Below are 27,153 nucleotides of genomic sequence, written 5' to 3' on the forward strand. Positions count from 1 at the left end.
TCTAAAAGCATTTTTTTTCTGCAACCTCTTCGGCCAAAGAGGTTGTAGAAAAAAAAATGCCTTTAAAAGCCTCTGGCGATCCCAGCTGAGTTGCCTGATCGTCAGAGGCTTCTAAAAGCATTTTTTTCTGCAACCTCTTAAGATTGTAGAAAAAATGCTTAAAAAAAACGTTGGCCATGGGTGATACCATAGTTGAAGAATATTGTGAAGGTTTTGAATGTTTGTAAATGGATTGTAAAGCTGTTTTTCCAGTACCATCATAAATCTGAATGGTTGTGGAATAAGAAAGGACTACCTATGCATGATAACATGAGATATATGTTGCTCTTGCCAGTTATTTCCAAATTTGGGGCTCATATGATACAGGTAAATTTTTTTATCATTATTTTTTAAGGAATGTTAACACTTAACTTTTTCGGTGGTCAAATATCAATACTAAGCAGCTACATAAAACTTAACCTTAGATGTGTGGTTCTATTGTTTTATGGGATTTTGAAAGATAATAGATTTGCTATAGAAATTTGTATTCTTTTTTTTTTTTCTTATTTGTAATGCTGGCCAAAGATCATAATAAAGAAAATTTCCGTTTCAGTATATAACGCTGGATTTTACTTATGCAATTCAGCAACAATAAGAAAATGAGTTTTGATGTCAGACTCCAAAGAATATGCTCCTTCCCCCAGTTGGCAGGAATCACTTACTTGCCTGCACTGGGGACTTGCAACTTCCTGCCAACATCCCCACTGACTTTGGTTGTAGGGAACCAGTAAGAAAGTGCTTTACCTAATGAACGTGGATTCAGTTAACATTGGCAAACACAACTGCAGGGATTGCCATCGGTAGCATTGCAGTTGTGCTTTATGGCTGTTGGGAGAAAATTGGAAGAGGAAGGACTATTATTTTTTATTTATTTATTTATTTATTATCAAATTTATATACCACCCTACTCCCAGGGGACTCAGGGCGGTGAACAGCCAAGATAAAAATACAAATAAATACAAAAGTTAAAAGCTATTAAAAATAGATTAAATAATTTGGGCTTAAAAACAAATTTAAAAACATCCAATTTATGTAAAACATTTAAAACCCAATTTAAAAGGGAGAGTTAGGCCAGACCAGCCTGTTGGAATAAAAACGTTTTTAGGGCGCGGCAGAAAGTGCGTAAACCTTGGATCCTCCGTATCTCCGGGGGAGCTCGTTCCAGATGGCAGGTGCCCCCACAGAGAAGGCTCTTATGTCTGTTCACTGCCTTGACTTACTTATAAAATAATAAAGGCAGAATAAAAGTCTAATAAATAAATAACCCTGCTTTTAAATCACTGAAGCAACTATGTCTAAGGCTTATGTGGCCACTTCATAAATTGTCTTTTCTCTGCATACAAGTCTCTTGGCCTTTTTTTTTTTTTTTTTTTTTTAGTAGAATGGAATCCTCTTGAAGGGTTTGCACAGCTTTATTCCATATTTTACAAAGTATTGAAAACACAGTGGTATTGTTGTGGCCCCGCCCTCTGAGCCTATCCCATCGGAGGAAGAAAGCTCCGAGCATGAGGAAGAGGAGTCAGCCAGGCCTCCCTCTCCAGGCCCCTCCCCTCTGGCACTGTCTCAGGTGCCGGCCGAGGGAGAGGAGATTAGCAGGGAGACAGGTGTCTCGGATGAGAGTGAAGGAGAGACATCATTCCTGGACGCACGCCTCCAAAGGCGTGATAAACGATTGCAGCAGCTCAGGAGGTGTGCTAGGGATTAGAACTGAGTCACTGGACCACACCCCAGAGACTATATAATAGAGGGTGGTGGCCAGTGATCCCTGTGACGAACAAAAATAAACCTTGGATAGTCACTAAAGCCTCGTTCGAAACTGCTGAGAGGAATATTTATTTTTGTTGGACTCTTGTACGCTGAGTATATTATCTTTCTGTTTCTGTGGAAATAAAGCACTTGGCAGACGGTGTGTATATCGCTGCCAAGTTGGAGATAAAGACCTGGGTGTGTGCCAAGTGCTTCCTTAACCCTCGGCTGGCTGTGTTTGTGTGTGTGTGTGGACGGGGACAGATCAGGTATTGATGTACAATAATTGAAAAAGAAATGATATTTCATCAACTAATATTCATATATCCTTAAAAAAAAATCTGTCAGCTTTACGGGTCTGGAACTTGATTTCTATTTCCACATATTTCCAGAATCATTCTACACTTGAATAACTAAAATAACAAAACAAAACAACAAAACAAATATGTTTGTTGGGGCCTGAAATTCATAGTCAGACTTAAAAATCTTGTCTATCCTGAGACTTTGGTACTTTTTAGTAACCGCAGGTGACCTCAGCCATATTTACTTAGAAGTATATCCTTCTATATCTAACAGAATTATTTTACAGGTTCAGCATGCATGGAATTGCAATTAGGAACTTGTGTCTAGCAATTCTTAGGCGATCCAATGGTAAGCACAAATAGTAGATATTTTCTTTGAACCCGATGGCACACTTAGGAATTGACATGCGCCAAATCACAGTCAGTGTAAATGATAGTTTAGGTAAATAAAGCTTTTGCTCAGAAGTGGAACATATATGCCTCCTAGCTCCTCTTTTTTTTTTCTGCCTCTGAATTTTAGTATCATGCTGTTCTGCCCAGCATTATGATTCCTTGATGTACTGTATTTCTGGGAAAAGAGAAGTGATATAACCTCCATTTAAGTATACGCATCCATACAAACAGAATACCATATCCAAATCCTCATAAAACTTACCCCATGTGAAATTCCACTTATTCTTATGAATCCCCCATTTTTCTGATCCATCCATTTTATCTTTTAGTGTTTTTTTAAAAGAACATATTGTTCTGAATGCTAAAAAAAAAATGACGGCTATACTTCAACTGCTTCATCTTTGTTATCCTCTGTCTTCATTTTTTCTGTACAACTTCAAAAGAAACAATAGAAGGATAATATTATAGGCACAGTACTCAGCTTTAGAGGCATTAAGTCAATGGTGAAATCCAAATTTTTTTACTACCGGTTCTGTAGGTGTGGCTTGGTGGATGTGGCTTGGTGGGCGTGACAGGAGAAGGATACTGCAAAAATCCCATTCCCTCCCCACTCCTGGGGGAAGGATATTGCAAAATCTCCATTCCCACCCCACTCTGGGGCTAGCCAGAGATGGCATTTGCCTGTTCTCCGAACTACTAAATATTTCCGCTACCAGTTCTCCAGAACCTGTCAGAACCTGCTGGATTTCACCCCTGCATTAAGTACTTAGGAATACTCTGACACATGAAAATATGGATAACCTCTTCATTGGTCAAGTTCTGTGCATGTGCTGGGACCCTCACACATGCAAGATTTAATGTTACATATTTCCTCTTAAGATCTCAGGAACCATGAAGATTTCATTTCAACTAAACTGACAAAGTCTATTTGTATAATCTCTTTTGTTTAGGTGTAAATAAAACCAAATTCATGCATGATACTCCAGCTTGCAGCCTGAAATATGGAGAAACTAATTTCATAAGAACTTCTCTTCTTCTGATGCCCAAATTATTAAAGGGTGGGAGATGATGCCATATCTACCATCAGCACAAAAGCCCAGACTTTTAGTTTTGATGGAAATAATTATCAAATAATCAAATAATCATCAAAATGTTAGACATTATCCTTTCTTTTTGGAACAGGAGCATATTGTAATAGTGGAGAAATTCTGTCAAAAAAGTTTGAATTATTAAAAGTTCTTCCTACTGACACGGGAAATACTTCAAGCAATGAAAAGGATTTTTCAGATCATCTGTTTTAACTCTGTCTGATAGAGATGTTATATCAAAACAACCATTGCTGTGGTATCATCAGAACTTAATTTATGAATGCATAACTTGAAACTCCAAAATTATACATGGTCTTAACATTTTTGATGTCATCTTCAGCCCACCAGTTATTTGATTTTGTGAGAGAAGACAACCCTCCGACCAGTGGTGAAATTCAAAAATTTTCCCTACTGGTTCTGTGGGCGTGGCTTGGTGGGCATGTGACTGGGTGGGCGTGGCTTGGTGATCATGTGATTGGGAAAACCAACTATCACACTTTACACAAAAATAACACAAAAGCTACACAACTGACTCACACACAATGCAAAAGCAGATGGACTTCACACAAAATGACCCCTGCAACAAGCAGGAACCTCACAGAGTCACAGAGAGCTCAAAAACAAACTATCACACTTTACACAAAAATACCGGTTCGGGCAATAGGTAGTAAAAAAATGCTTTAAAATTTAAAAAAAAAGTTCCAACGATCACGCGGCACAGCTGATTGTCACAGCTGATTGTAGGAACCTTTTTTTTAAACTTTTTTTAAAGCATTTTTTTACTACCTATTGCCTGAACCGTTAGTAAAAAAAAAAATGCTTTAAAAAAGTTTTTTAAAAGTTCAGACGATCATCTGTACCGCGCGATCATCGGAACTTTTTTTTTTTTACTTTTTAAAGCATTTTTACTACCAGTTTGGGCAAACCAGTAGCATTTTCACTACTGGTTTGGGTGAACCACCCCGAACCAGTTGCATTTCACCCCTGCCTCTGACCACTTTTGCTGAAACTATAGCAGACTACATCATGCTTCATTGCAGCACTTTTTCTCAAGAGTTTAGAAATCATATCCATACAATTCTACAGGAATATCATCAGTAGATTGCCAGAATTCCCAGCAGCCACTGGAAAAAGAGAAGGGGTTGTTTTCCAATCTGGGTTAAAATAACTATACATGTTTTTGCTCTTGGCCTGGTGCTGATTCATTTTGGAAATGTAACATGGACATTTTTCCCCTTCCATTAAAAGGTCATTCACCAAGAGAAGCTCTACTCTCCAAGCTTTGATTTTGAATAAAGTTATTTGTCATCCTGCACACATCCAGAGCTGCTATTGACAACTCATTTTCCCATAGGCTCTTGATTGGGGTGGGAAAGGACAGTAGGGATTTTGCCAGTGCTGCCTAGAAACTACCCCATGTTATATATAGTATGTGGAACACATTGATCATGCATTTTTTTTAAAAAAAAAAAAAACTGACATTTTTTTTCTTTCAATTCAAGGATGGATGGAAAATACATTTACTGCATATACATGTGTGAGAGAGCCCTTAATGTACTTAAGGAGAGTGCTGACCAACTGGCCACTCTTCTCTCAGACATCTTCAATCTCACATTGCATCAGGCCATGGTTTCATCATGTTTTAAGACAGCAATCATTGTACCAGTGCCCCAAAAAACTATAATTACATGCCTTAATGATTACTGACCAGTTGCACTCACTTCCATTATGATGAATTGTTTTAAGAGATTTGTAAAGGACTATATGGTTTCATGCCTTCCCCATAGTCATTACAGTTTGCCTATCAGAAGAACTGCTCTATAGATGATGACTTTCCTGTGTGCTTCATCTTAGCTTGGCGCACCTGGAGAAGAAGAATGCTAATGTGCAAATGCTGTTTCTTTATTTTAGTTTGGCGTTCAACTCAATCATTCCTCAGCATTTGGTGAACAAACTGGGCCTATTAGGTTTTAATACTCCTTTATGTAATTGAATACTGGATTTCCTTATTGATAGGCCCCAATTTGCACGAGTTGGAAAAAAAAGTTTCCAACTCCATCTCCTTGAGTACAGGTTCCTCACAGGGTTGTGTCTTGAGTCCATTACTGTTCACCTTGACGACCCATGACTGCTCTGCCAAATCTGCTATAAATCATATTGTGAAGTAGGCGGATGATACTGCAGTGGGGATCTTATCCGGGATGACAATGAAGATCCTTTTAGGAAAGAGGTGAAGGCTCTGGTGGACTGGTGTAATAACCTGGTTCTAAATATTAATAAAACAAAGGAGATGATTGCAGATTTTAGAAAGAGCCGGCATAGTCATACTCCACTCATTATCAAGGATGTAGCTGTGGAGGTGGTCAACGGTATTAAGTATCTGGGGTACAGATAACTAACAATCTGAACTGGTCTCTCCACACACCATCCTTAGTGAAGTGTGCAAACCAGCATCTGCATTTCCTGCGTCTTTCTCCTTCTATCCTAGCCACTTTTTACAGAGACATGATTGAGAGTGTTTTAAGAAACCGCATCACTGTTTGGTTTGGTGGCAGCAGTGTCTCAGATAGAAAGTCCATACAGAGAGTGGTAAGGACAGCCGAGAAGATTATAGGAAGCTCACTTACTGTTATTCAGGATACTGCTTATAAGTGCTATGTGCTTAGAGCTCAAAGCATTGTTAGAGATCCCACACACCCACTTTACGGTCTGTTTCTGTTGCTGCCCTCTGGGAGGAGGTTTTGAAGTATTTCTAGCAGGACTACTAGATTCTTTAACAGTTTTGTACCCTGTGCCATCCATCTGGTAAACTTGCAAGATTCGCTTTTCTCACCATATATATGTATACATCCGAACTAGACTGTGTTGTTTCTCTGTGTCATATAATATATGTGGGTATATGCATAATTTTGCATTTATTTATTTTGTCATGTTTATGTAGTGTACATTAGAAGTGGTGACCCTTGGAGAGCTGTATGCAGCAAAATTCCATTTTAATGTATGCCAATTAGTGTACATTCAAAGTGACAATAAAGTTATTCTAAGTTCTATCTCTACTCATTGCTAATTAAAGAAGATTTGTGTTCTCAGAATGTGTGATATCTGCATGTGGTAGCGTGGTAATGTTTTATGTGAGAATATGAAATTTGCTAGCTCTCATACATAGAGGAAGATTTCTATCTGTATTAATATAAGGATTATAAAGTCCATGTGGTGTGCTGTGTTAATAATGATAATGTAGGATATACTTGTTCTCTGATAAATTCTTTATAGCTGGTCAAGGGATGATCCAATTAATTGTCACTTCATCTTAGGTATCTTCCACCTAAAAGTACCAGAGTCATCTCTTGTTGGTTCAGCTGTTGGAAGAATCAGAGCAGTGGATCCTGACTTTGGGAAAAATGCTGAAATTGAATATACCATAGTTCCAGGAGATGGGGGGAACTTATTTGACATTAGCACAGATGAGAACACACAAGAAGGAATCATCAAACTGAAAAAGGTATTTAGCAAAGATACGAGATAACTGTCTACCTCAATTTAATCTGCTCAGGTAAACTGATAAGATACCAGACTTACTGGCATATGTGACTGGATCAGAAATGACCCTGATGTATGATTTACATGTTCATATTTAGGTAATTATGACTTTTATCCAAGTGCAAACTTTTTGAAATTTTGGCATGAGAATAAAACTTGGTCATTTCATTCAGGATGGGTAAGTATGCTTATACTCTTCTGAAAATCATGGTTTAAAATCCTGGCTTCTTCTTTAAGTAGAGCTTGACCCAGTTCAAGTGAAATGGAAGATCATAACTAAGGCTTGTCGTACAATCTCAATTTAGTCAGCACTTGTTTTGTTTAGGGATTTTTGCTCTGTTTCTTTGTTTCTTTCATTTCAAAAAGAGTATTTATATTTTTAAAGACTTGCTGATTATGCTGAAGCACTGGATGGTGTGATCCTCCTGTAGCATCATGTCACAAACCTTTTCCTTGTACAATCAAAACATTTTGAAGCTGCAAACTCAAACTTATCAGGACAAGAAAATGAAATTGGGGAGGGACCATTATTATGGTCACATAGATTGTATATGTCGGGACCCTTCAGAAACTGATTTTGTAATTGCAGTTTGTTGTAGCATAAGCTCAGGCAGCTGAACCCATACATAACCAAAATCTAAGGCTAATCTGAATTATTGCTACATAGTTGGCTTAATTGTTGTTGGCTTAATAAACTTTCAGTTCTCTGTAAATCTGTGAAAAGTAATTGCACCCTGGGGCTTGTTTGGAGATAGTTTATGTAAAAGTAAATGGGAGGGGTTTTAGATGAAGAAAGGCACTGATATTTAAAAAAAAAAAAAAAAAGCTTTCCTGTACTGCCCCACATAGCTGCAACATCCATCTCTCTACTGGGGAAGAAAAGATTGAAAACAATGTAAACATTACCTTTTCTACTGAGAATATTTCATCAGATATGCTTCATCCACTCCTGCTTGGTCAGCCGTTACGTTTCCATGTGCATGAGCGAGTCCTTAGTCTGCTTCTAGTTTTCCATAAAATCTGCTTGGAATTCCTCTTTTGATCTCAGTGTTGTTATTTAAATCTTCATCCAATCATTAGCTATTAGCAATTTAGTATTTGTCATCAGCAAAATCTATCTCAATTGTTTTCCACTGAGGCCAGATTCACAAAACCAAGTAGCAATTGAATTCAGGTCATCAGTAATGTCACTACATTGAATTATAATCTTAAAGAGAATTTTTATAAAATGATGCATGCTGTCATATGACACTGGATACATGTAAAAAACAACATAAAAGGGAATTTCAAATATTTGTTGGAAATGTAACAAAAGGTACATTTTTTTTCATCTCTGGTGGACATACAAGAAAGCTAGAAAATACTGAGAGCAGATATGTATTTTGATCCAGGAAATTTTAAAAGTGAATGTACAATTGAAACCAAAGACTTTTCTTTTGGATTTAATAGAGAAACAAATGGAAACACCTTATGGAACTTCGTTTATATATTGATAACAGCAGCGAGATTTTTATACACACAAAAATAGAAGGATGTTCAAATACCTACAATGGAAGAATGGATGGTGAAGCTAATGGAATTGGCAGAGATGGTGAAATAGACACCTTTGTTTAAAGAAAACATCTTGAATAATTTTGTTTCCAGTTGGAAATCACTTTCAGATTATTTTGAGAGAACAGCAATAATAATAGCACTTAAGTTTATATACTGCTTCATAGTGCTTTACAGCCATCTCTAAGCAGTTTACAGAGTCAGCATATTGTCCCAACAATCTGGGTTCTCCTTTTACTGACCTTGTAAGGGTGAGGCAGTGAGAATTGAACTGCTGGCAGCCAGCACCACCACCATGGCTCTGGTGATCTGAAAATAGTGAAATGTTGATTTGGGGATTTGATGATTAGAGGAATATGGGATTACAGAAATAATGTAGAGCCTTAGAGTAAGAGTTTGATTTGTTTCTTAATTCATATCTGTAGCATAGAAAGTTGAAAATCATTTTTCTTTTTCCTTTACTTTTTCTTTCCTATATATCCTACATACACACAAACACATTACCCCCCCACACACACACACTGTATATGTATGTGTCTGTATGTATGCAAGTGTGTGTGTATTTGTTTTCATGTATATTTACTATGCTATTCTAAATTTATATTATCCAGATAGCTAATTTTAATTTTTTCTTGTTGTGTATTTGTAGGTTGAATAAGCTTTTTAATATATTTGGTTTCAGATTTAACCTTTTTTTTTCTTTTTTTCTTTTTTTTGTGAGGGAGGGTCTGTATGTACTTTCCTTGACTATCTTGGCATTGTGAATTTAGTTTTGGATATTTTGAATATTTGAATACCAATTCTCTTGTGCTGATTAATGAAAAGTTAAATAAGATATATATTCCAGTACTTGTTATTAATGTATGCTTGAATGCATGTCAAAACGTTGTGTATTGCCTAAGGGAAAAATGATAACAAATTTGTTGGCTGGAAGAATATATATTAGATTCTATTTCTTATTATTTTCTATTACTTTTGTAACACAGAATTTATGGGAAAAGGACAGAGTAGATATGTGTAGTTCATTTTATATCTCAAAACTGCAGTTGCTAACTCTTTGACTTTAAAACAGACTACAGCTCTGCTATTTCCCAAGAATGTCTAGTATCTTGCTGATTATTTCATGTCTTCTGACGCCACATAGTGGTTTGTGTAAAAATAGCAGCCAAATAAAACAAAGCAAGTTTAATGCATTGCTAGCATTATAGTTGAAAAGTATTTTTATGGCCTCTAGCAGAGCAATTTTATTACTTATTTAGGGGATTCTAATTTGGAGTAATTCAAAAATACTTGATGTTCTGTCAGCTGCAGCTTGCAAGATGGAATGGAGAAACATTTGGTGGATGCCTTTAGTTATTTCTATTTTTCTACCCTTCTATTGGAAAATAAATAAATAAATAAACCAGCTGAATGCAGCAGGAATACTAGCTGCTCAGGAAGGGAGTGAATAGTTTTCAGCGCCTCAGATTCTCCCATCCTAACATCAGAAGGAATAAGCCTCAGAGGCTGATAAGAAGTATTGAAGAAAATCATAGAGATGACCTTGCAGATCATGTGCAAAACACAATTTTTGGGTGGGGTGGGGTGGGGTAAAACATTAGAAAGAAACTTTAGCTGGTCCACCTTGATAGTTTTTGGAGGGAAAGGCAAAGGCTTTCTAATTTCTGTTATTGTAGCCCAGTGTTTCTCAACCTTGATGACTTTAAAAATCTGATTTTGCTGGACAGCATCACATGGAGTATCTCACGCTATTGAGCCATGGTGGTGCAGTGGTTAGAATGCAGTACTGCAGGCTACTTCTGCTGACTGCTGGCTGACTGCAGATCGAATCTCGCCAGGCTCAAGGTTGACTCAGTTTTCCATCTTCCAAGGTGGGTAAAATGAAGACCCAGATTGTTGGGGGCAATATGCTGACTTTGTAAACCGCTTGGAGAGGGCTGTAAAAGCACTGTGGTGCAGTATATAAGTCTAAGTGCTATTGCTATTGCTACTCCGGCTTGTACAAAGGTCATTATATATTGAAGAAAGAAATGCCAATGGAAACACTCAACTGGAAAGTAGCAATTTAAAAATAACAGGCAGGAATTTTATTTATGGATTCATTCAAGTAGCCAAATCATAAATAGATAGCCAAGAACAGTCAAACCTCTGCAACTTTAAGGCTTGTAGACTTCACTTCCCAGAATTTCTTAGCAGGCCCTGCGGGCTGGGGGATTCTGGGAGTTGAAGTCCACAAGTCTCAAAGTTGCCAAGGATGGAGACCCTGGCTTAGAGTGTTCACTAAATCAGTTGCAAGAAAGAACAGGGGCATGTTTCAATAGTGGATTTTACTCTGGGACAGTCTTTTGTATAAACAGTGATGCACACTAACCCACAAGCAGAGTTAGTTAGAATATTCTTCATTGCTATCCATTCTGAAATATACTAGGAAAGATGTAGCATTTTGTTCAAACTAACTAATAGGAATGCTATAGAAAACTGAAATCAAGAAATTAACATTATTGAGTTTTAAAACCGTGGCACTGTACATAGTAGAGATAAATTATTTACTGTCTCCCATTATGATTTTTCAGATGACTTGAAAAAAAAGCATATTTATACTACTAGGGAGTATACTATGTTGGTTCTTCTCTTTCTCACTATATTATTTCAGACGCGTGGAAATTGGACAGCAAAATAATGTTTATAATTTGAAAAGCAATTGAAAACAAAGCTGTCTATTTATTTATAGTATTTCTGCACCATTTCAACATATGGAATAAGGCAGTCAATATATAGAATTCTGGTTGAAAGAGAACCTGACTTGCTTTCATTTCATATCCCATGTTGCCCGTAGTCTATCTATATTTATCAAGTTTGTGCAGCAAGAAAATGTAGCGGAGTTAGATGATTGCCCCACAACTGAGACACAGCCTTTCCTAGAAATTCATAAAGGATTGTCCTGATTTCCTTGAGGGGCTCTGTGAGTTTGGCATGCTGTTAGTACTTTCAGTAGCTCACTCTGTGCCAGCAATCATTAGAAGAACAGTGGCAGAGAGCGGATAAGTAAGAAAAAGAAACACAAGAGTTTTGCAAATGAATTATTAAATTTATGGAACTGATCATATGCATTTAACAAAGGTTTGACTAAGTAAGCAGTGTTGTTTTGTTTTGTTTTGTTTTCCTTTGCTTTGTTTTGTTGCCTCATTTTGCTTCGCTTTGCTTCTGATGAGCACACCATTAGTGTGTTCCATCTGACTCAATGATCAAGAGATTATGTAGTAGATGAATCAACTCCTCAGCTAACAACTCAGCCAGACTTTGGGAGGGGGGGGGAAGAAGGTAGTTGAGATAGTTAAATCAATGTATCACTGTGTGCAGTGGTGGGATTGAAATTTTTCTACTACCGGTTCTGTGGGTGTGGCTTGGTGGGGCAGCACCTTGCTGTGAGTCACATTGAGTTGGCCATGCCCACTCAGTTACATGACCCCCCACCAAGCCATGCCCACCAAGCCACACCCACAGAACCAGCAGAAAAGGTAGCTCCTACAACCTGTCCCTTTATGGTTCCCCCCTCCCCCCACATTGAAGTACCTTAAAGGGACACTACAGTCTGGCTGCCTTCTGAGCGAACTCCACTGTGACGCCATCCCTCCGGCACAGCTGGCTGTTTTGGCCAGGTCTGGCAATGGGGTACAGTCACGCATGTGCACCAGCAGGCAATGGGATGCACGTGTGCGGCAAACAAGAAGAACAGGGCGGCAACGGGACTTCAGACCTCTTTTTCGGCCTATAGTTTTCGGCACAAGAAGCTTCTTTGCCAGCCGGAACTGAGCCAGCAGTGGCGACTGGAGGCTTCTCGTGCTGAAAAAGAGGCTGCGGCTGCAGACTTCTTGTGCCCTAAACTACCAAAAACTACAGGCCAAAAAAGAGGCCTGAAGAAGTCCCATCACCACCATCGCCATCGCTGACCTGTTCTTCATGCACCCCATTGCCTGCCAGTGCCATTCGCAGCCAGACTCAACCAGGAGAACAGCCTGCTGCGCCGGAGGGATGGTGTCACAGCGGAGCTGTTCAGAAGGCAGCCGAAAAACACAGACGGCCAAACCTCATCCCTGGCCCCACCAAGGCCTGGATGAAGGTGAAGGTTCATATAATGTAAACTTTCAGGTTGTTGCATTTATGTTTTCCTTCCTGAAAGCAGATTGAATGGGAATCCCAAATACCAAAATTTATAGCCTTTGACTGGTGGGTCACTAACTGCATGCTTATAAAAGCCTGTTTTCTTAAACAAAGACTGAACAGCATTCCTAATTCTGCATAAGGATTCTTCCCTAATTCTGTTCACGCAATGCCAGTCAGTGGATAAATATAGAATTTGTTTAGCTGTACTAGTCTTTACAGACTGTAGACAGCACTGTTTTGTTTCCTGTTACTGTTCAAAGACTATGAATGAACATAAATATGTCCCTTTATTTTTGTGTTTCTGCTTTCTTTTATAGCAACTGTCTAGTCAATCATTTTGCTTATGTTGTGTTCTTCACTATTATTAAAATAAATAAAGAAACATTCTGCTAGCCCCTTCTTCAAATCCTAAATTGTTATGAAAGCTGAGCTGCGATTTTAGGGGGTGGGGGAATTTGCTCCAAAGTGGAACAATTCAGATTCCACCTGAGGTTTAAATGGAAAGGAAATAAATTGGGAAGTGGCACAGTTAATTACAGTAAATATTTGCCCTTGGACCCATTCATGTTTGTGTGTGTGTGTGTGTGTGTGTGTGTGTGTGTGTGTGATTTTTTCCCTGGTGTTTTTTAATGCCTGCATATGTGTTTGTATATTTAGTTCTGTCTCACCATAATTAGAGCTACTTTATTGACATTAGAATATTAATAGATGTTTAAGTGTTGAATATAGATCATTTTTATTTTTGCATCCAATAGTTTGACAAATAAATGTGCCTTTATTGACAAGAAAATGGATTGTTCTACATGAACATTCACATCATAGCAATGATCCAGAGCGGGATTCTGCTACCCTACTGTATGCCCTACTAAATAATAGCAATTTAGGAATATGCAGGTTTGTAGTTTTAATTCTGGTATGTGTGTCAGTTTATCCTGAATATTTTGTAATCTTGAAAAGTTGACTCTTCTTGACTTTCAATGGCTCCCTATTTGAGGCAAATGAATCATCTTGCTTCTACAGTAGGCTGAAGATATAGTAATCAGTATATGGTTTAACTCATGCTTTGCAAATGAAATTGACACAGCAGTCATTGCTCCTGGCAAGAAGCCTCCATTGACAATAAAAAAATAATAACCAACATGAAGAATGGGGTCATGGAAAGTTGGTCTTCAGTATTTGGAATCTAAACTTGTTATCAGATTTAGTCTACAGAACACAATGAAGGAGATTCTGGTAGAAAGATACAGAGAAAGCTCTATGAAATGCTGTAGAAAGGCATTTCATAATTAGTATACCCATATTATTATCTTCATTGTCTTTTCTATGTCAGAAAATAGGACTTTATTTCTCCCAGAGCTTTTAGTGATTTGTTATTTGTGATAGATTTAAACATTTATTACCATTTTTACTCTTTGTTATTGTTTTTTAATGGTGTATGTTATTGTTTATTGTGTCTTGCATATTTTATACAATGTAATGGTATCAGTTGTTATCAATGATTTTAACCTTCCATTGAAATTTTAGAATTTATTGCAAATCGTTTTGAAATAAAAATATTTTATATTATATTTTAATTGAAAAAAATTCAGACTGAGAGATTTTTTTGATACCCTTTCGTTTTTGCATTTTAAGATAACAAAATGAGGTTGTTATAATACTGACCACAAGATGTCAGTGTTTGCCAGGAATCCACCAGAAATAGCCAATAAATGCCAAACACCCGATCCACTTAAATTCTTGTAAGGATAGGAACAGCTTTTGTTTCTTTTCAGAAGGCATCAATAAGTGACACCAAGAAGCCAACTGTGCAATCTTTAAAGACATAATAACAAAGATGTTTCCTTGATTTCTTTTGCAAAATCTCTGTAGCTGGACTCTGAATTTTGTACTACACATTGCAAAACATTGTGCTCTGAGTCTTCACTTCAGCCTCATCAAAACTGTGTTTGTATAATAAACAGTAACAAAAGTTAATATTCTAATTTGGTTAAATGAAGTTATGCACAGAGGCAACATTTTCATTCTGTAAAAAGATCTGAGAGAAATATATATAATTAATCTGAATTATTTTTCTACATTGCAGCCACTGGATTTTGAAACAAAAAAGGCATACACTTTCAAAGTAGAGGCTTCGAATGTCCATCTTGACCATCGCTTTCATTCTGTGGGTCCATTCAAGGATACAGCAACTGTGAAGATCAATGTCCTGGATGTGGATGAGCCTCCAGTTTTCAGCAAACCGTTTTACACCATGGAAGTATATGAAGATACTCCAGTTGGGACCATTATAGGAGCAGTTACTGCCCAGGACTTGGACATTGGAAGCAGTGCTGTCAGGTAAGGAAATGTTTCACAGCTCATGAACTCAAACTCATGAATGAATTGGGAGCAGTAAAAATAATCACGGAAGGTATAAAGATGTGCAAAGCTGGCAAGTTTATGAAACAATCCCTTGGATTTCTGGAAACATCTTTATTCCTAATAAGACAGTGTAATCAAATGTTGAAATAATTCTCCTGAAAAACTTCCACCTTGTATAATTTAGGCAGAATTATTCTATGTCTCTTGTTCAGTCTTTCCCTGGATCCAGGAATCTCATCTATAATGACCCTAGGATCAATTTATCTATTAAGCACAATAGGCACACTTTTCATCAGAAACAATGAAGTAGAAGTTCCTTTTAACAAAAACAGGCAAGAAATGCACATTTGAACATCAAACGGATGGTCTTAGAAATGTATGGCATAGCATAAATACTAAAATTTAATAACTTTGATTATAAGCAACAGACATATAATTGGCAGCAACTGGTTTTACCCACACGCACAGAGACATATATGCATGTATATGTTTGAGTGTGAAGTACAAGCTATATATAATTACTACTCCTTATTTCTCTATAAAAATGCAAAAGGTTGAAAATCATGTTATGTAATTTCAATACTATTATTTTAAGGGAGGGAGGTTCCCCCAAAACACAAAGATATGTAGGGTCCACAAAAGTGACAATACAGTCCTGAATTGCCATTTCCTTCCTTAACTTTCTTGCTGCCTCTTCTGTGTTCTCAAGGTCAGTTTGGCATTCCATCACAGAAGGTGAAGTTCAAGACACTAAAGCCCTTTATTCTGCATTCAAAACCTGGGATCAATAAGTAGGTTGGTGAAGCCATATCATTTTCAGTCAGGCAGCATCTTCTGGGTCCCTTTTATGTATTCTGAATTTCATTCCATATCCTACATCACCCCTGCGTATACTTCATAACCCCTGAGCTTACAAATTCAGCTTATTTCTGTAATCTGCAACCTGCATAGCCATAGTCATGCCCTTAGTCTCACCCACTAAAAAATAGAAAGCCACCATCTGTAAGTAATACATTGTTTTCCAGATATTTAGGTTGTATACTTGTTGGGACTCATACTTGTTGGGGCTCAATACAGGTACAATACAAATACATCCTAAGTGCACCAGGGTTGTTCTCCCTGCTCAATTGGTTGATTCATTGGTTGATTTAAATATTCTGCATGATGACCTGTTCTTATAGAAATCCTTCAGAACTTCCAACAGCATCAAACTGGGTCCATCCAGCTTGTGGCTGTTTTTCCTCTTTTGATCTTTCCTTCTACCTTTCCCAGCATCACAGCCTTCTTCAGAGAGTTAGGTTTTCACATAAAGTGTCTGAAATATAATAATTTGAATCTGGTCATTTGTGCCTTGACGGAAGCATGTTAATTGTTAATTCTATCCAGTGGTGAAATCTGAACCGGTTTATTACCGGTTCACTGGCCGCACATGTGTGCCATGCGCCAAATGTGAGCTGCACAGGCACGCACAGTGAGCACCAAAAGGAGGCTTGAGAAGGTAAGTAGAACAGCACGGGGAGGGGGTGATCAGCTGTGGCACTTGGGAACCTTTTTAAAAATGTTTTAAAAGCATTTTTTATTACCGGCTCAGGTGGATAGGTAGTAAAAAAATGCTTTAAAACAGAAAAAAAAAAAAAAGGCTCTGAAGATCACAGCTGTGCCGCACGATTGTCGGAATCTTTTTTTTTTTTTTTTACTTTTTTAAAGCATTTTTTAAACTACCTATTCGCCAGAACCGGTAGTAAAAAAATGCTTTAAAAAAGAAAAAAAAAAGGCTCCAAAGATCACAGCTGTACCGCACAATTGTTGGAACCTTTTTTTAAACTTTTTTAAAGCATTTTTTACTACTTGTTCGCTGGAACTAGTAGTAAAAAAATGCTTTTAAAAGGTAAAAAAAAGGCTCCGATGATCACAGCTGTGCCACGCGATCATCGGAACCTTTTTTTACTTTTTAAAAGCATTTTTTTTACTACCGGTTCAGGTGAATAGCTAGTAAAAAAATGCTTTAAAAAAGTAGAAAAAAGAGAAAAAAAAGGCTCCGGCAATTGCACGGCACAGCTGTGATCGTCGGACCCAGGTTTTTTTACTTTTCAAAAGTATTTTTTACTACCTATTCACCTGAACTGGTAGTAAAAAAAAAATGCCTAAAAAGTAAAAAAAAAAAGTTCCAACGATCAACTGAGCGACGCGTGATCGTCAGAACATTTTTTTTTACATTTTTTTTTCTTTTAAAGCATTTTTAACTACCAGTTTTAACTCTAGTATTACCGAAGAACTGGTAGTAAAAAAATGCTAAAAAAGTAAAAAAAAAAAAAAAAAAATTCCGACGATCGCGCGTCGCTCAGGTGATTGTCAGAACTTTTTTTTTTTTTACATTTTTTACTACCGGTTTGGTGAACCTGTAGCATTTTTTATTACCAGTTCGGGAGGACCAGCCCGAACCAGTAGCATTTCACCCCTGATTCTGTCGTATCTATTCTTATCAGATGGTCTTCTTGGATTCTTCTACCGTATTTCCATGAATATTCCATTAGTGCTTATCTAGCACTTGAGATTCTTGTAAGCAAGGCATGTCTTGTAGGGTATCTTGTATTTTGATTCTTCTTTGAATTTGTTTCTATCGTTCCATTAGTAACTTTTAGCATATCAGTTCAAGATTGGAACTGATCTGTCCCCGTCCACACACACACACAAACACAGCCATCCGAGGGTTAAGGAAACACTTTGGAACGCACCCAGGTCTTATCTCCAACTTGGCAGCGATTTACACACCGTCTGCCAAGTGCCTTTATTTTCAAAAAACAGAAAGATAAGATACTTAGCGTACAAAAAGTCCAAGCAGAATAATATTTCTCTCAGCAGTTCCGGACGAGGCTTTAGTGACTATCCAAGGTTTACTTTTGTTCGTCACAAGGATCACTGACCACAACCCTCTATTATATAGTCTCTGGGGTGTGGTCCAGTGACTCAGTTCTAATCCCTAGCACGCCTCCTAAGCTGCTGCAATCGTTTATCATGCCTTCGGAGGCGTGCGTCCAGGAATGATGTTTCTCCATCACTCTGATCCGAGCCACCTGTCTCCCTGCTAATCTCCTCTCCCTCGGCCGGCACCTGAGACAATGCCAGAGGGAGGGGCCTGGAGAGGGAGGCCTGGCTGACTCCTCTTCCTCATGCTCGGAGCTTTCTTCCTCCGATGGGACAGGCTCAGAGGGCGGGGCCACAACAGGAACTTTGTTTTAAGTTTACATATCTTTATGAAAATTTTCCTTTTGTTTGCATACCTCTTCATATGTCATTTGTTCACATCATTAAATCCAGTTCTTGTCATTTTTAACAGCTCTGTGTTGGGAAGGAATTGAACTTTTTATTAAATTCCTCCCCAAGTTTTTTCACTTTTTTGGCTTTGGCTTCTCTTCTTGTGAATTTCCCTGGTTTATTCAGACATTGTTTCTTCATCTTTTCACACTCATTCATTCATAACATCTTAAAGTTCATTCCCTATTTCCTCTGGCTCTTTTTCAATGAGGTTCAGGACTTCAAAGAAATTCCTGATGTTCTCCTTTAAACAAATGCCCAAAATGGCCTTTTCTTCTTCTTCCTTAGCTTAACTTGGAACTTGTACATAAATAGTTTGTGATCTACAGTACTTCACAGTCAACACCTGAGGCATGTCTTTCATGCTATAACTAAACTCATCCACTTCAACGTAGCAATAGTATAGTCAATTTGATTTCCATGTACTCCATCTGTATTGTACATCATTTCCCTCTTCAGAGGCATTGTTTTGGTTATTTAAAGATAGTGTTAGCAATGAAGAAATAATTGAGTTGGCAGAGTTTGATAAGTTATTATTCTGCTTCATTTTGGTTTCTTAAACCATAGAATACAACTACATTTTCTTCAATATTTCCAACTTTGGCATTCCATAAGCATACCTTATTTCTATGTTGTGATAAACATTCTCTTCTTCTGCAACAAGGATGGGATTATAAATGTGGATAATTGTCATAGTAAAGAACTGTTCACAAATTGATATTATTCAATCACTATTGCATTGTATTCAAATTTTGTTCTTGCTATACCCTTCCTAACTATAGGTAACATAGCTGCTTCTTTGTTTTCAATGTCCTGTGTAGTGAACAGCTGATCTTCTAACAGAAAATGTGAATTCCCACTGGACCTCAATTCACTGATGCTTAAAATGTCTATGTGAAGTTGTTTCATATTCACTGTGTTGAGCATTCCTATTTTCATGCTTGTACGTTAGCTATTCCCACTATAATTCAGTCTTTGCAGTTTTAGATTTTCTCTTCCAGTGTGGTAACATCAGCAATCATATACCCCAGAGGCCTTTTAATCTTGCAACAACATAAACATCATTTAATCTTGCAACATGAGTCCTTCGGGAGAAGGGCGGTATATAAATTTAATTAATAAATTTAATTAATAATAAATAAATAAACATCATTGTATTCTAAAAGTTCTTCAACTCTTCTTGGTAGCGTACTGAGTGCCATCTGATCTGAGTGTCTTATAATGTAGTACAATATTTGCTTTTTTTTTTTTTTTTTTGTATTCTATCCATGTCATTTTCTTGTTGAAAAAGAACCCAGTTTATTTGCCATTGCTTTCTCCTAAACAGTACGAATGGATGTCTTTGCCAATGACACTAAAGGATCATCCACCTCCTTCATCTTTCTGTATTACTACTGCCTGATGATGTAGGTGCCTGCATCCTTTAGCTCTATTAACAATGTCCCCTGGTTACCTACCTGGTTGGCGCCTTGCCCCTGGAATGGAGACAGGAAGAGACCCTGAGGGATATTTTTTTTTCCTGGGCAAGGTAGTCGCCAGCAGGAGGAGTAAGAGGATAGCTTCAGGGAACTGAGATTAAAAAAAGGACAGCTTGAAGAAGCTGGGGTAAAACAGAATTTAGGGAAAGCTGGGGAAAAAAAGGAGTGCAAGGGAGCAAAAAACAAAAAACAAAGCTGCTACAAGGGAATGAGATTGCACTCCTTCAGAAAGAAAGAGAGATTACGAGATTGCCATCCCAGGGAAGAGAGGATGGCTACAATTGGCCTAGAGATTACTGGCTGCCACAAGAGAAAGACTGGATAGACCTCTCACTGGGTTTTAGAGACATGTTGATGAGAAAACAGGATTGGTGAGATGGTGGGATAGGACCCAAGGCCTGGACCAGGACAGGTCGGGCTGGTCACATGGGGAAGAGATAGAAGAAGGCCAGATTGCCAGTGGCTCTTTTGGAGGAAGAGCTACACTAGACAGGTGGAATGATCCTGGGTGATTCTGCTGGGAGTATGTATGTATGTATGTATGTATGTATGTATGTATGTATGCATGCATGGAATGCCCTCCCACCATTCTTCACTCATCCTTCCCTGGAAAGTGTCTCTCTTCCTTTCCTTTCCCTAATGAGGCAGCACAGCCAATCTTGAGAAGTCTAGTCATTAGCATAAGCTTATTTGACTGATCTGAGGAGCCTTGCATGTTGGGGCAGGACAGGGAGGACTTTTGGAAAGAACAGAAAAGAAAAAGTTTACATTTATCTCATTTTCACACACAAAAATCATAAATCAGGATGGACGGTGATTCCATCATACATCACATGTCAAGCTTTGGTGGCAACAACACATACTTACAGTACATTCTCTCTATAAACAATATAAGGGTTTTTCTGATGTCCTAATGGTCATATTGCAAGCTCTATTTAGTAGTGTAGGTACTAGTGGTATCTGCAGTGGGAATCAGATGGGACAATGTAAGATATATGTGTACCAGTACCTTTTTTATGTACCATGATTTTACACGTAAATCCAAAAGTGTCTGAGCTTGTGGCATAATAACTAAATCCTTATTTCCAGATTGAATATCCTTCCACCCATTGCTTTTTGTCCTGCCTTCAGGTGCTATGAAGAATAAATCAATACTCTCTTCTCTGTGACAGCCCTTCAAGTATTGGAAAACTGCTATTGTATCTCCTCTGAGCCTTCTTTTCATTAGGCTAAACATGCCTAGTTCCTTTAGCTGTTTATTGTATGATATAACCTCCAGACCCCTTACCATCTTTGTTGTTCTTCTCTGCACTTTCTCTACATTCTGTTTTTCAAAATGTAAAATATTGTAGAGACAGATTAATAAGATATTTGGCACAATTGTTAAGAATGTTATTAATTATTAAGAATTACAGGAATGTATTCCTGGAGATTTACTCCCAGAAAAAAGAAATTTGCAGCTTTAGAGAAGCACTGTTTATTCATTTCACTCTGCCTGTTTTTGATATTGAGAAATACGACAAATTTTGAAAATGCTAAACTCTTGTGAATATGATTAACAGTAAGAGCAAAGACAAAGATGAATGCATATAAGGTAGATAGATGTAATTTATCAAGTAGTCATATAAATAGGCTTCCGGTTTCCTTGTCTTCGGCGTCGGCGGCGCTCTTTGAAGCTCCGCCAGCCCCGCCGCCTGTAGAGCCGCTTCGAAACGAAGAAGCGGCTCGAAAACTTCTAAATCCTAAAGGATTGAAGAAGAGAGACCGCAGGGCACCGGTTGAGCCCCTGTAACCCCCCAGGGAAGTTTCTGGGGAGAGAACAGGCGTGGCTCCCTTCCAGCCTGCTGAAACTCCGGGCGACGTGGGACGATTCTGCTTTTGCAGAACAAGCCGGCTGCAGGAAACTTAAAGCGAAAGAACCGGCTTTAACAAACAGCGAAATTACCTGAATCCTGAAATTTGGAAACGCAAGTATTAGCACTCTATTGACTTTCAATTTGAGAAATCCGAGTGAGTGAAAGTGCTTTGAAAAGAAAAAAAAAAACATGGCGTCTAGCCTCAGAGTTAACGAGCCAGTGAATGTGGATTGGTGAAGTTATCTTGTTTTGTTACAAAGTTTCCAAGTTGTTACAAAGTTGCCTTGCTTGTTATAAGAGAAACAACAATTTCTCCCTTTTTAATACTGGACTTTGCTTTATTTTAGTCTTTATTTGATTAAATCTGGGGGACTTTTTTAGAAGTTTTTGTGCAGGAGGGAAAGGAAAAGGAACCTCCCTCTTTAGAAAAACTAGATCACGAGCCAGGATGGCTTCAAAGAAGCAGGAAGGGAAGGCATCAGGGGGGGGATCCCCCACACATAAACATGAAACGCAACTTCCCCCTGCTCAACAGTTACAAACTCAGAAAAAAGAATTTGATGTGGGAGATTTAAAAGAATTTATTTCTAAAACTTTGGATGATAAATTTCAAAAATCTCAACAGGAGATAGATGATAAACTTCAAAAATCACATCAGGAATTTATGCAGGAAATTAATGAAGTTAAAGACATGGTGAATCAGAATCAAAAAAAGGTGACCAAAAAAATATCTGAAGTGGCGTCTGGCCTGGTAGAATTTATTGGGAAAGTTGATTTTAAAGTTGAAGAATTTAAATCAGAAGTTAATGTTAAGATGAAAGACAATGATTATAAAATTGATGAAGTTGACAATAAAATGCAGAGAATTGAAGATGAGATTGTTATGATACAATTTCGGGCGATGGAATTTGCTATACGGCTTCGGGGAATTCGAGAGGAGGAGAGACAGGACTTGAGACAAGTTTGCTCTGAAGCCTTGGCTAAGATTTTACAAGCTAATCCTGATTTGGTATTTCATAAAATAGATAAAATTTACAGAGTGAACTCTTGGGTGGCCAGACAAAGACAACTGCCTAGAGATGTGGTGATATATTTTACTGATAGAGAAATTAGAAATCATATCCTGCAAAAATCTTTTCACACTTCTGTACAAGTGGGGGGTTCACGACTTGAAATTTTTAAAGAATTACCTCCTAAAATGCTGAAAGCTAGAAAAGAATTTGGTTTTCTTGTTAAGGAATTGAAAAATTTACAGATACCCTTCCGGTGGGACGCACCAGCTGGGATAATTTTTAGATACAAGGGAGAAGGATATCGGTTGAATACCGTGGAGAAGGCACAACATTTTTATAGTACTATACTTAAGGAAAGAACTCCATCTCCACGTACATCTACAGTTTTGGAGATTAAGGAGAGTGAAGAGAGGCAATTGAAAGAACAGTCTAAGCAGGAATTAGAAACAGTGCAAGGTGCAGAAGGAGGTTTTTTGAGTGAGCCCTTGCTGGATTCTTCTCCAATTTTGGATTTGATTCAGTTGGCTGAAGTGAAAGATCAACGTATAACTAGAGCTCAATCTAAGCTATTTAAACAACAGCAACAACAACAACAGGAAAGACAAGACAAGAAGGCAGTTAAGAGTACCGTACAAGAGAGTGGCGCTATGGGAGGAGCGAGATCGAAGCTTTCGGATGAACTTCAAAGATATTGCTCCGCGCTCCAGAAAGAGGCTGATGACCTTTAAGTGTCTATCTTGGAATGTCAATGGGTTGAATTCAGCACAGAAAAGGAAGAAATTATTTACATATTTGAAACAATTTAATAATGATATAATATGTTTACAAGAAACGCATATAACTACTCAAGATCAAAAATATTTGATAAACTCAAAATTAGGAGCACATTTTATATCTTCGACTTCGCAGAAAAAGAATGGCGTGGTTATTTATGTAAATAAAAAATTAACAGCGAAAGTTATAGAAGCAGATCAAGATGGTAGGTTTGTAGCAATTGAATTGTCTACAGCAAATGGACCAATTCTTCTGATTGGAATTTATGCTCCCAACCAACAACAGGATTATTTTTATAAGATGTTACATACTAAAATATTGCAATGGGACTATAGATCTATTTTAATTATGGGAGACTGGAATGGAGTAATTGATTCTAAACTAGATAAAAAGAGCTTGGCAAAGTCTAGAATTAGACTACCACAGACTTTTTTTGATATGAAAGAAGATATGGAATTAAAAGATGTTTGGAGAATACATAATTCAAACGTATTGGATTATACTTTTTTTTCTGATAGACATAGATCTTTTTCTAGGATTGATTTTATCCTGTTGTCAAATGATCTACTTGTTAAGACAAAAAGAACAAAGATTTTTCCAAGAACTTTGACTGACCATAGCCCTGTATGGATAGAAATTGAGATGGATAAGGTTGAGAGACGTTCTTGGAGATTAAATGAGAACTTGTTTAGATATGAAAAAAATACAATAGAACTTAAAAAGCATTTGAAAGAATTTTTTGAAATAAATTTGAATAAAGGTACTCCAATTGAAATTGTTTGGGATGCAAGTAAAGCTTATATGAGAGGGGTACTTATCTATATGAACTCTAAACATAGACAGTTCCGACAAAAGAAAAGAATTGAGTTGGAAATGGAAATAAAGAATAAAGAACAGCTACTTATTAAAAATCCAACAGATGAAAGAATCCGAAGTGCTATAAAACTTCTGAAAGACCAATTTCAAATGCTTATGGCGGAACAAGTTGCAACAAGCTTACAATATGCGAAGCATAATACATTTTGCAACGCTAACAAACCGGGCAGATGGTTGGCTTACACATTGAGGAAAAAACAAAGTATACGGACTATCGATAGTATTGATATTGGTGGGAAAGAAATCTTTCAACAAAAATTAATTAAAGAAGCTTTTGTGGACTATTATACTAAATTATATGCTAAAGAAGAGGTGCAGAATGGACTTATAGAAAAATATTTAAATGATAAGAGAGTTACAAAAATTACTGATCAACAAAAGGAAAGAATGAACTATCCCATAACAGAGGAGGAGATAACAGCAGCAATTAAACAGTTAAAAACAGCCAAAGCTCCTGGCACGGATGGTTTGACTGCAGTGTATTATAAAACTTTGCAAGCTGAAATGGTGGGACAACTTAGAGATTTATTTTGTAACATTCAACAAGGGGGTAAAATACCCCCATCTTGGACAACTGCTTATATATCTTTGATACCAAAAGAACAAGTTGGTCCTAAAAAACCAGAGAATTACAGACCAATATCTCTTTTGAACACAGACTATAAAATTTATGCGAAGGTATTAGCCAACAGGTTGATGCCAGTAATCCAAAAGGTGATTCATGAGGACCAAGCGGGATTTATTGAAGGCAGATATATGAAGGACAATGTAAGGCAAGTAATAGACTTATTGGAATATCTTGATAAGAATAAACAGATTCCTGCAGTGCTGGCTTTTTTGGATGCAGAGAAGGCCTTTGATAGAGTGGATTGGAATTTTCTACTAAAGACTTTAAAAAAGATGGACTTTGGGGACCAATTTATACAGGCGATCTCAGCAATTTATCAAGAGCAAAAGGCACAGATTATTATTAATGGAAGTTTGACGACAGAGTTTAAAATTGAAAAAGGAACAAGACAGGGATGTCCGTTGTCCCCACTTTTATTTATTTTAACATTGGAAGTCTTGCTAAACACAATACGGGACTCTAAAATTTTGAAAGGCATAATGATAAGGCAAGAGGATTACAGAATAAAGGCATTTGCAGATGATCTGGTTGTTACCCTATCACAACCAATGGAATCAATAATCTTGATGAACGACATTATACAAGACTATGGTAGAGTTTCAGGCTTTAGACTGAATTCAAAAAAGACTAAAATGATAGTAAAAAATATGACACAAGATCGTAAACATGAGCTTGAAAGGAGGGCAGGTTTTGAAATTGTACCTAAGGTAAAATATCTTGGAGTTCAGGTTGCAGAATCAAATATGAAATTGTTTCAAAATAATTATGAGGTGTTGTGGCGAGAGGTCCAGAAAGATATGGAGACTTGGAAAAAGCTGCAACTGTCTTTACTTGGAAGAATAGCAGCAGTTAAGATGAACATTTTGCCAAGATTTCTGTTTTTGTTTCAAATGATTCCGGTGCTTAAAAGTGATAAACAACTGAAAGTTTGGCAGTCTGGTGTGAATAAGTTTGTCTGGAACGAGAAGAAGCCGAGAGTGAAACTGAAAATTATGCAAGATGTTCCTGAAAGAGGAGGTCTTAAACTCCCAAACCTACAGTTATATTATGATGCAGCAGCTTTAACTTTAACAAGTGATTGGTTTGGAAGTAAAAAGACTGGAATACTGAATGCAGAAAGTTTTGATCTTGAATTTGGATGGCATGCTTATTTACTTTATGACGACAAAGCAGATAAAGTATTTAAAAGTCATATACTTAGAGAATCTTTGATGAGAGTTTGGAAGAAGCACCGACTCAAATGGGATTATAAAATACCGTTATGGCTGGATCTTGGTCATACTATGTGGAATACAAATATAATGTCACTCGGGGGGTTTTTATATAAAGAGGTTCTTTTTACAGATGCAGGCAGATGGCAGCTGAAGACATTACAGACACTGTTGGATGAAGGAATTAATTTAAATTGGTTACAATATAATCAATTACAATTGAGATGGAAAGAGGACCAAAAAACTGGTATTATGTTGCATGAGGAAGAATTGGTTAGACATATAAGAGAGAAAGGTCCAATGCATATTAAAAGGCTTTATAATGTTTTGCTAGAAAGGGATTCAGAAACTGAATTAGTTAAAGATTGTATGATTAAGTGGGCACAAAATTTTGAAGAACCAGTGATGTTGGAGACATGGGAAAATATTTGGGTTCAGAATGTTAAATTTACACAGTCCCAGAACCTGAGGGAAAATTTCTACAAAATGTTTTATAGATGGCATTTAGATCCCAAAAAGTTGTCATGTATGTACCCTAATGTTCAGCCAAAATGTTGGAGATGCGAATGTTTGGATGCTACGTATTATCATGTTTGGTGGACCTGTAGGAAAGTTAAGGCTTTTTGGATAAAAATTTGGTGGGTCATGCAGAATGTTTTGAAGAAAAAAATTCAATTTTCTCCACAATTGTTTTTATTGGGTATAGTTAAGGGTTTTACACGGGGTGAAATAAAACTAATATTGTATATGATAACAGCAGCAAGATTGTTGATAGGTAAATATTGGAAGAATGAAGCTTTGCCTACTATCGAGGAATG

General features: G+C 37.3%; 1 protein-coding gene across 1 annotated transcript in view; it reads left to right on the forward strand.

Annotated features, from left to right (window-relative positions):
* CDH12 (cadherin 12) overlaps nucleotides 1-27,153 on the forward strand; it is a 172,330-nt gene that overhangs the window by 122,087 nt on the left and 23,090 nt on the right. The window contains exons 5-6 of the mRNA XM_070942578.1: nucleotides 6,883-7,070; nucleotides 14,907-15,160. Of these exons, the coding sequence (XP_070798679.1) occupies nucleotides 6,883-7,070; nucleotides 14,907-15,160 (442 nt within the window). The remainder of the gene's footprint in view (nucleotides 1-6,882; nucleotides 7,071-14,906; nucleotides 15,161-27,153) is intronic.

The sequence above is a fragment of the Pituophis catenifer genome, unplaced genomic scaffold (genome assembly GCF_029215685.1).
Source record: "Pituophis catenifer annectens isolate HBS135680 unplaced genomic scaffold, rPitCat1.0.hap2 SCAF_3, whole genome shotgun sequence".
NCBI lineage: Eukaryota > Metazoa > Chordata > Lepidosauria > Squamata > Colubridae > Pituophis > Pituophis catenifer.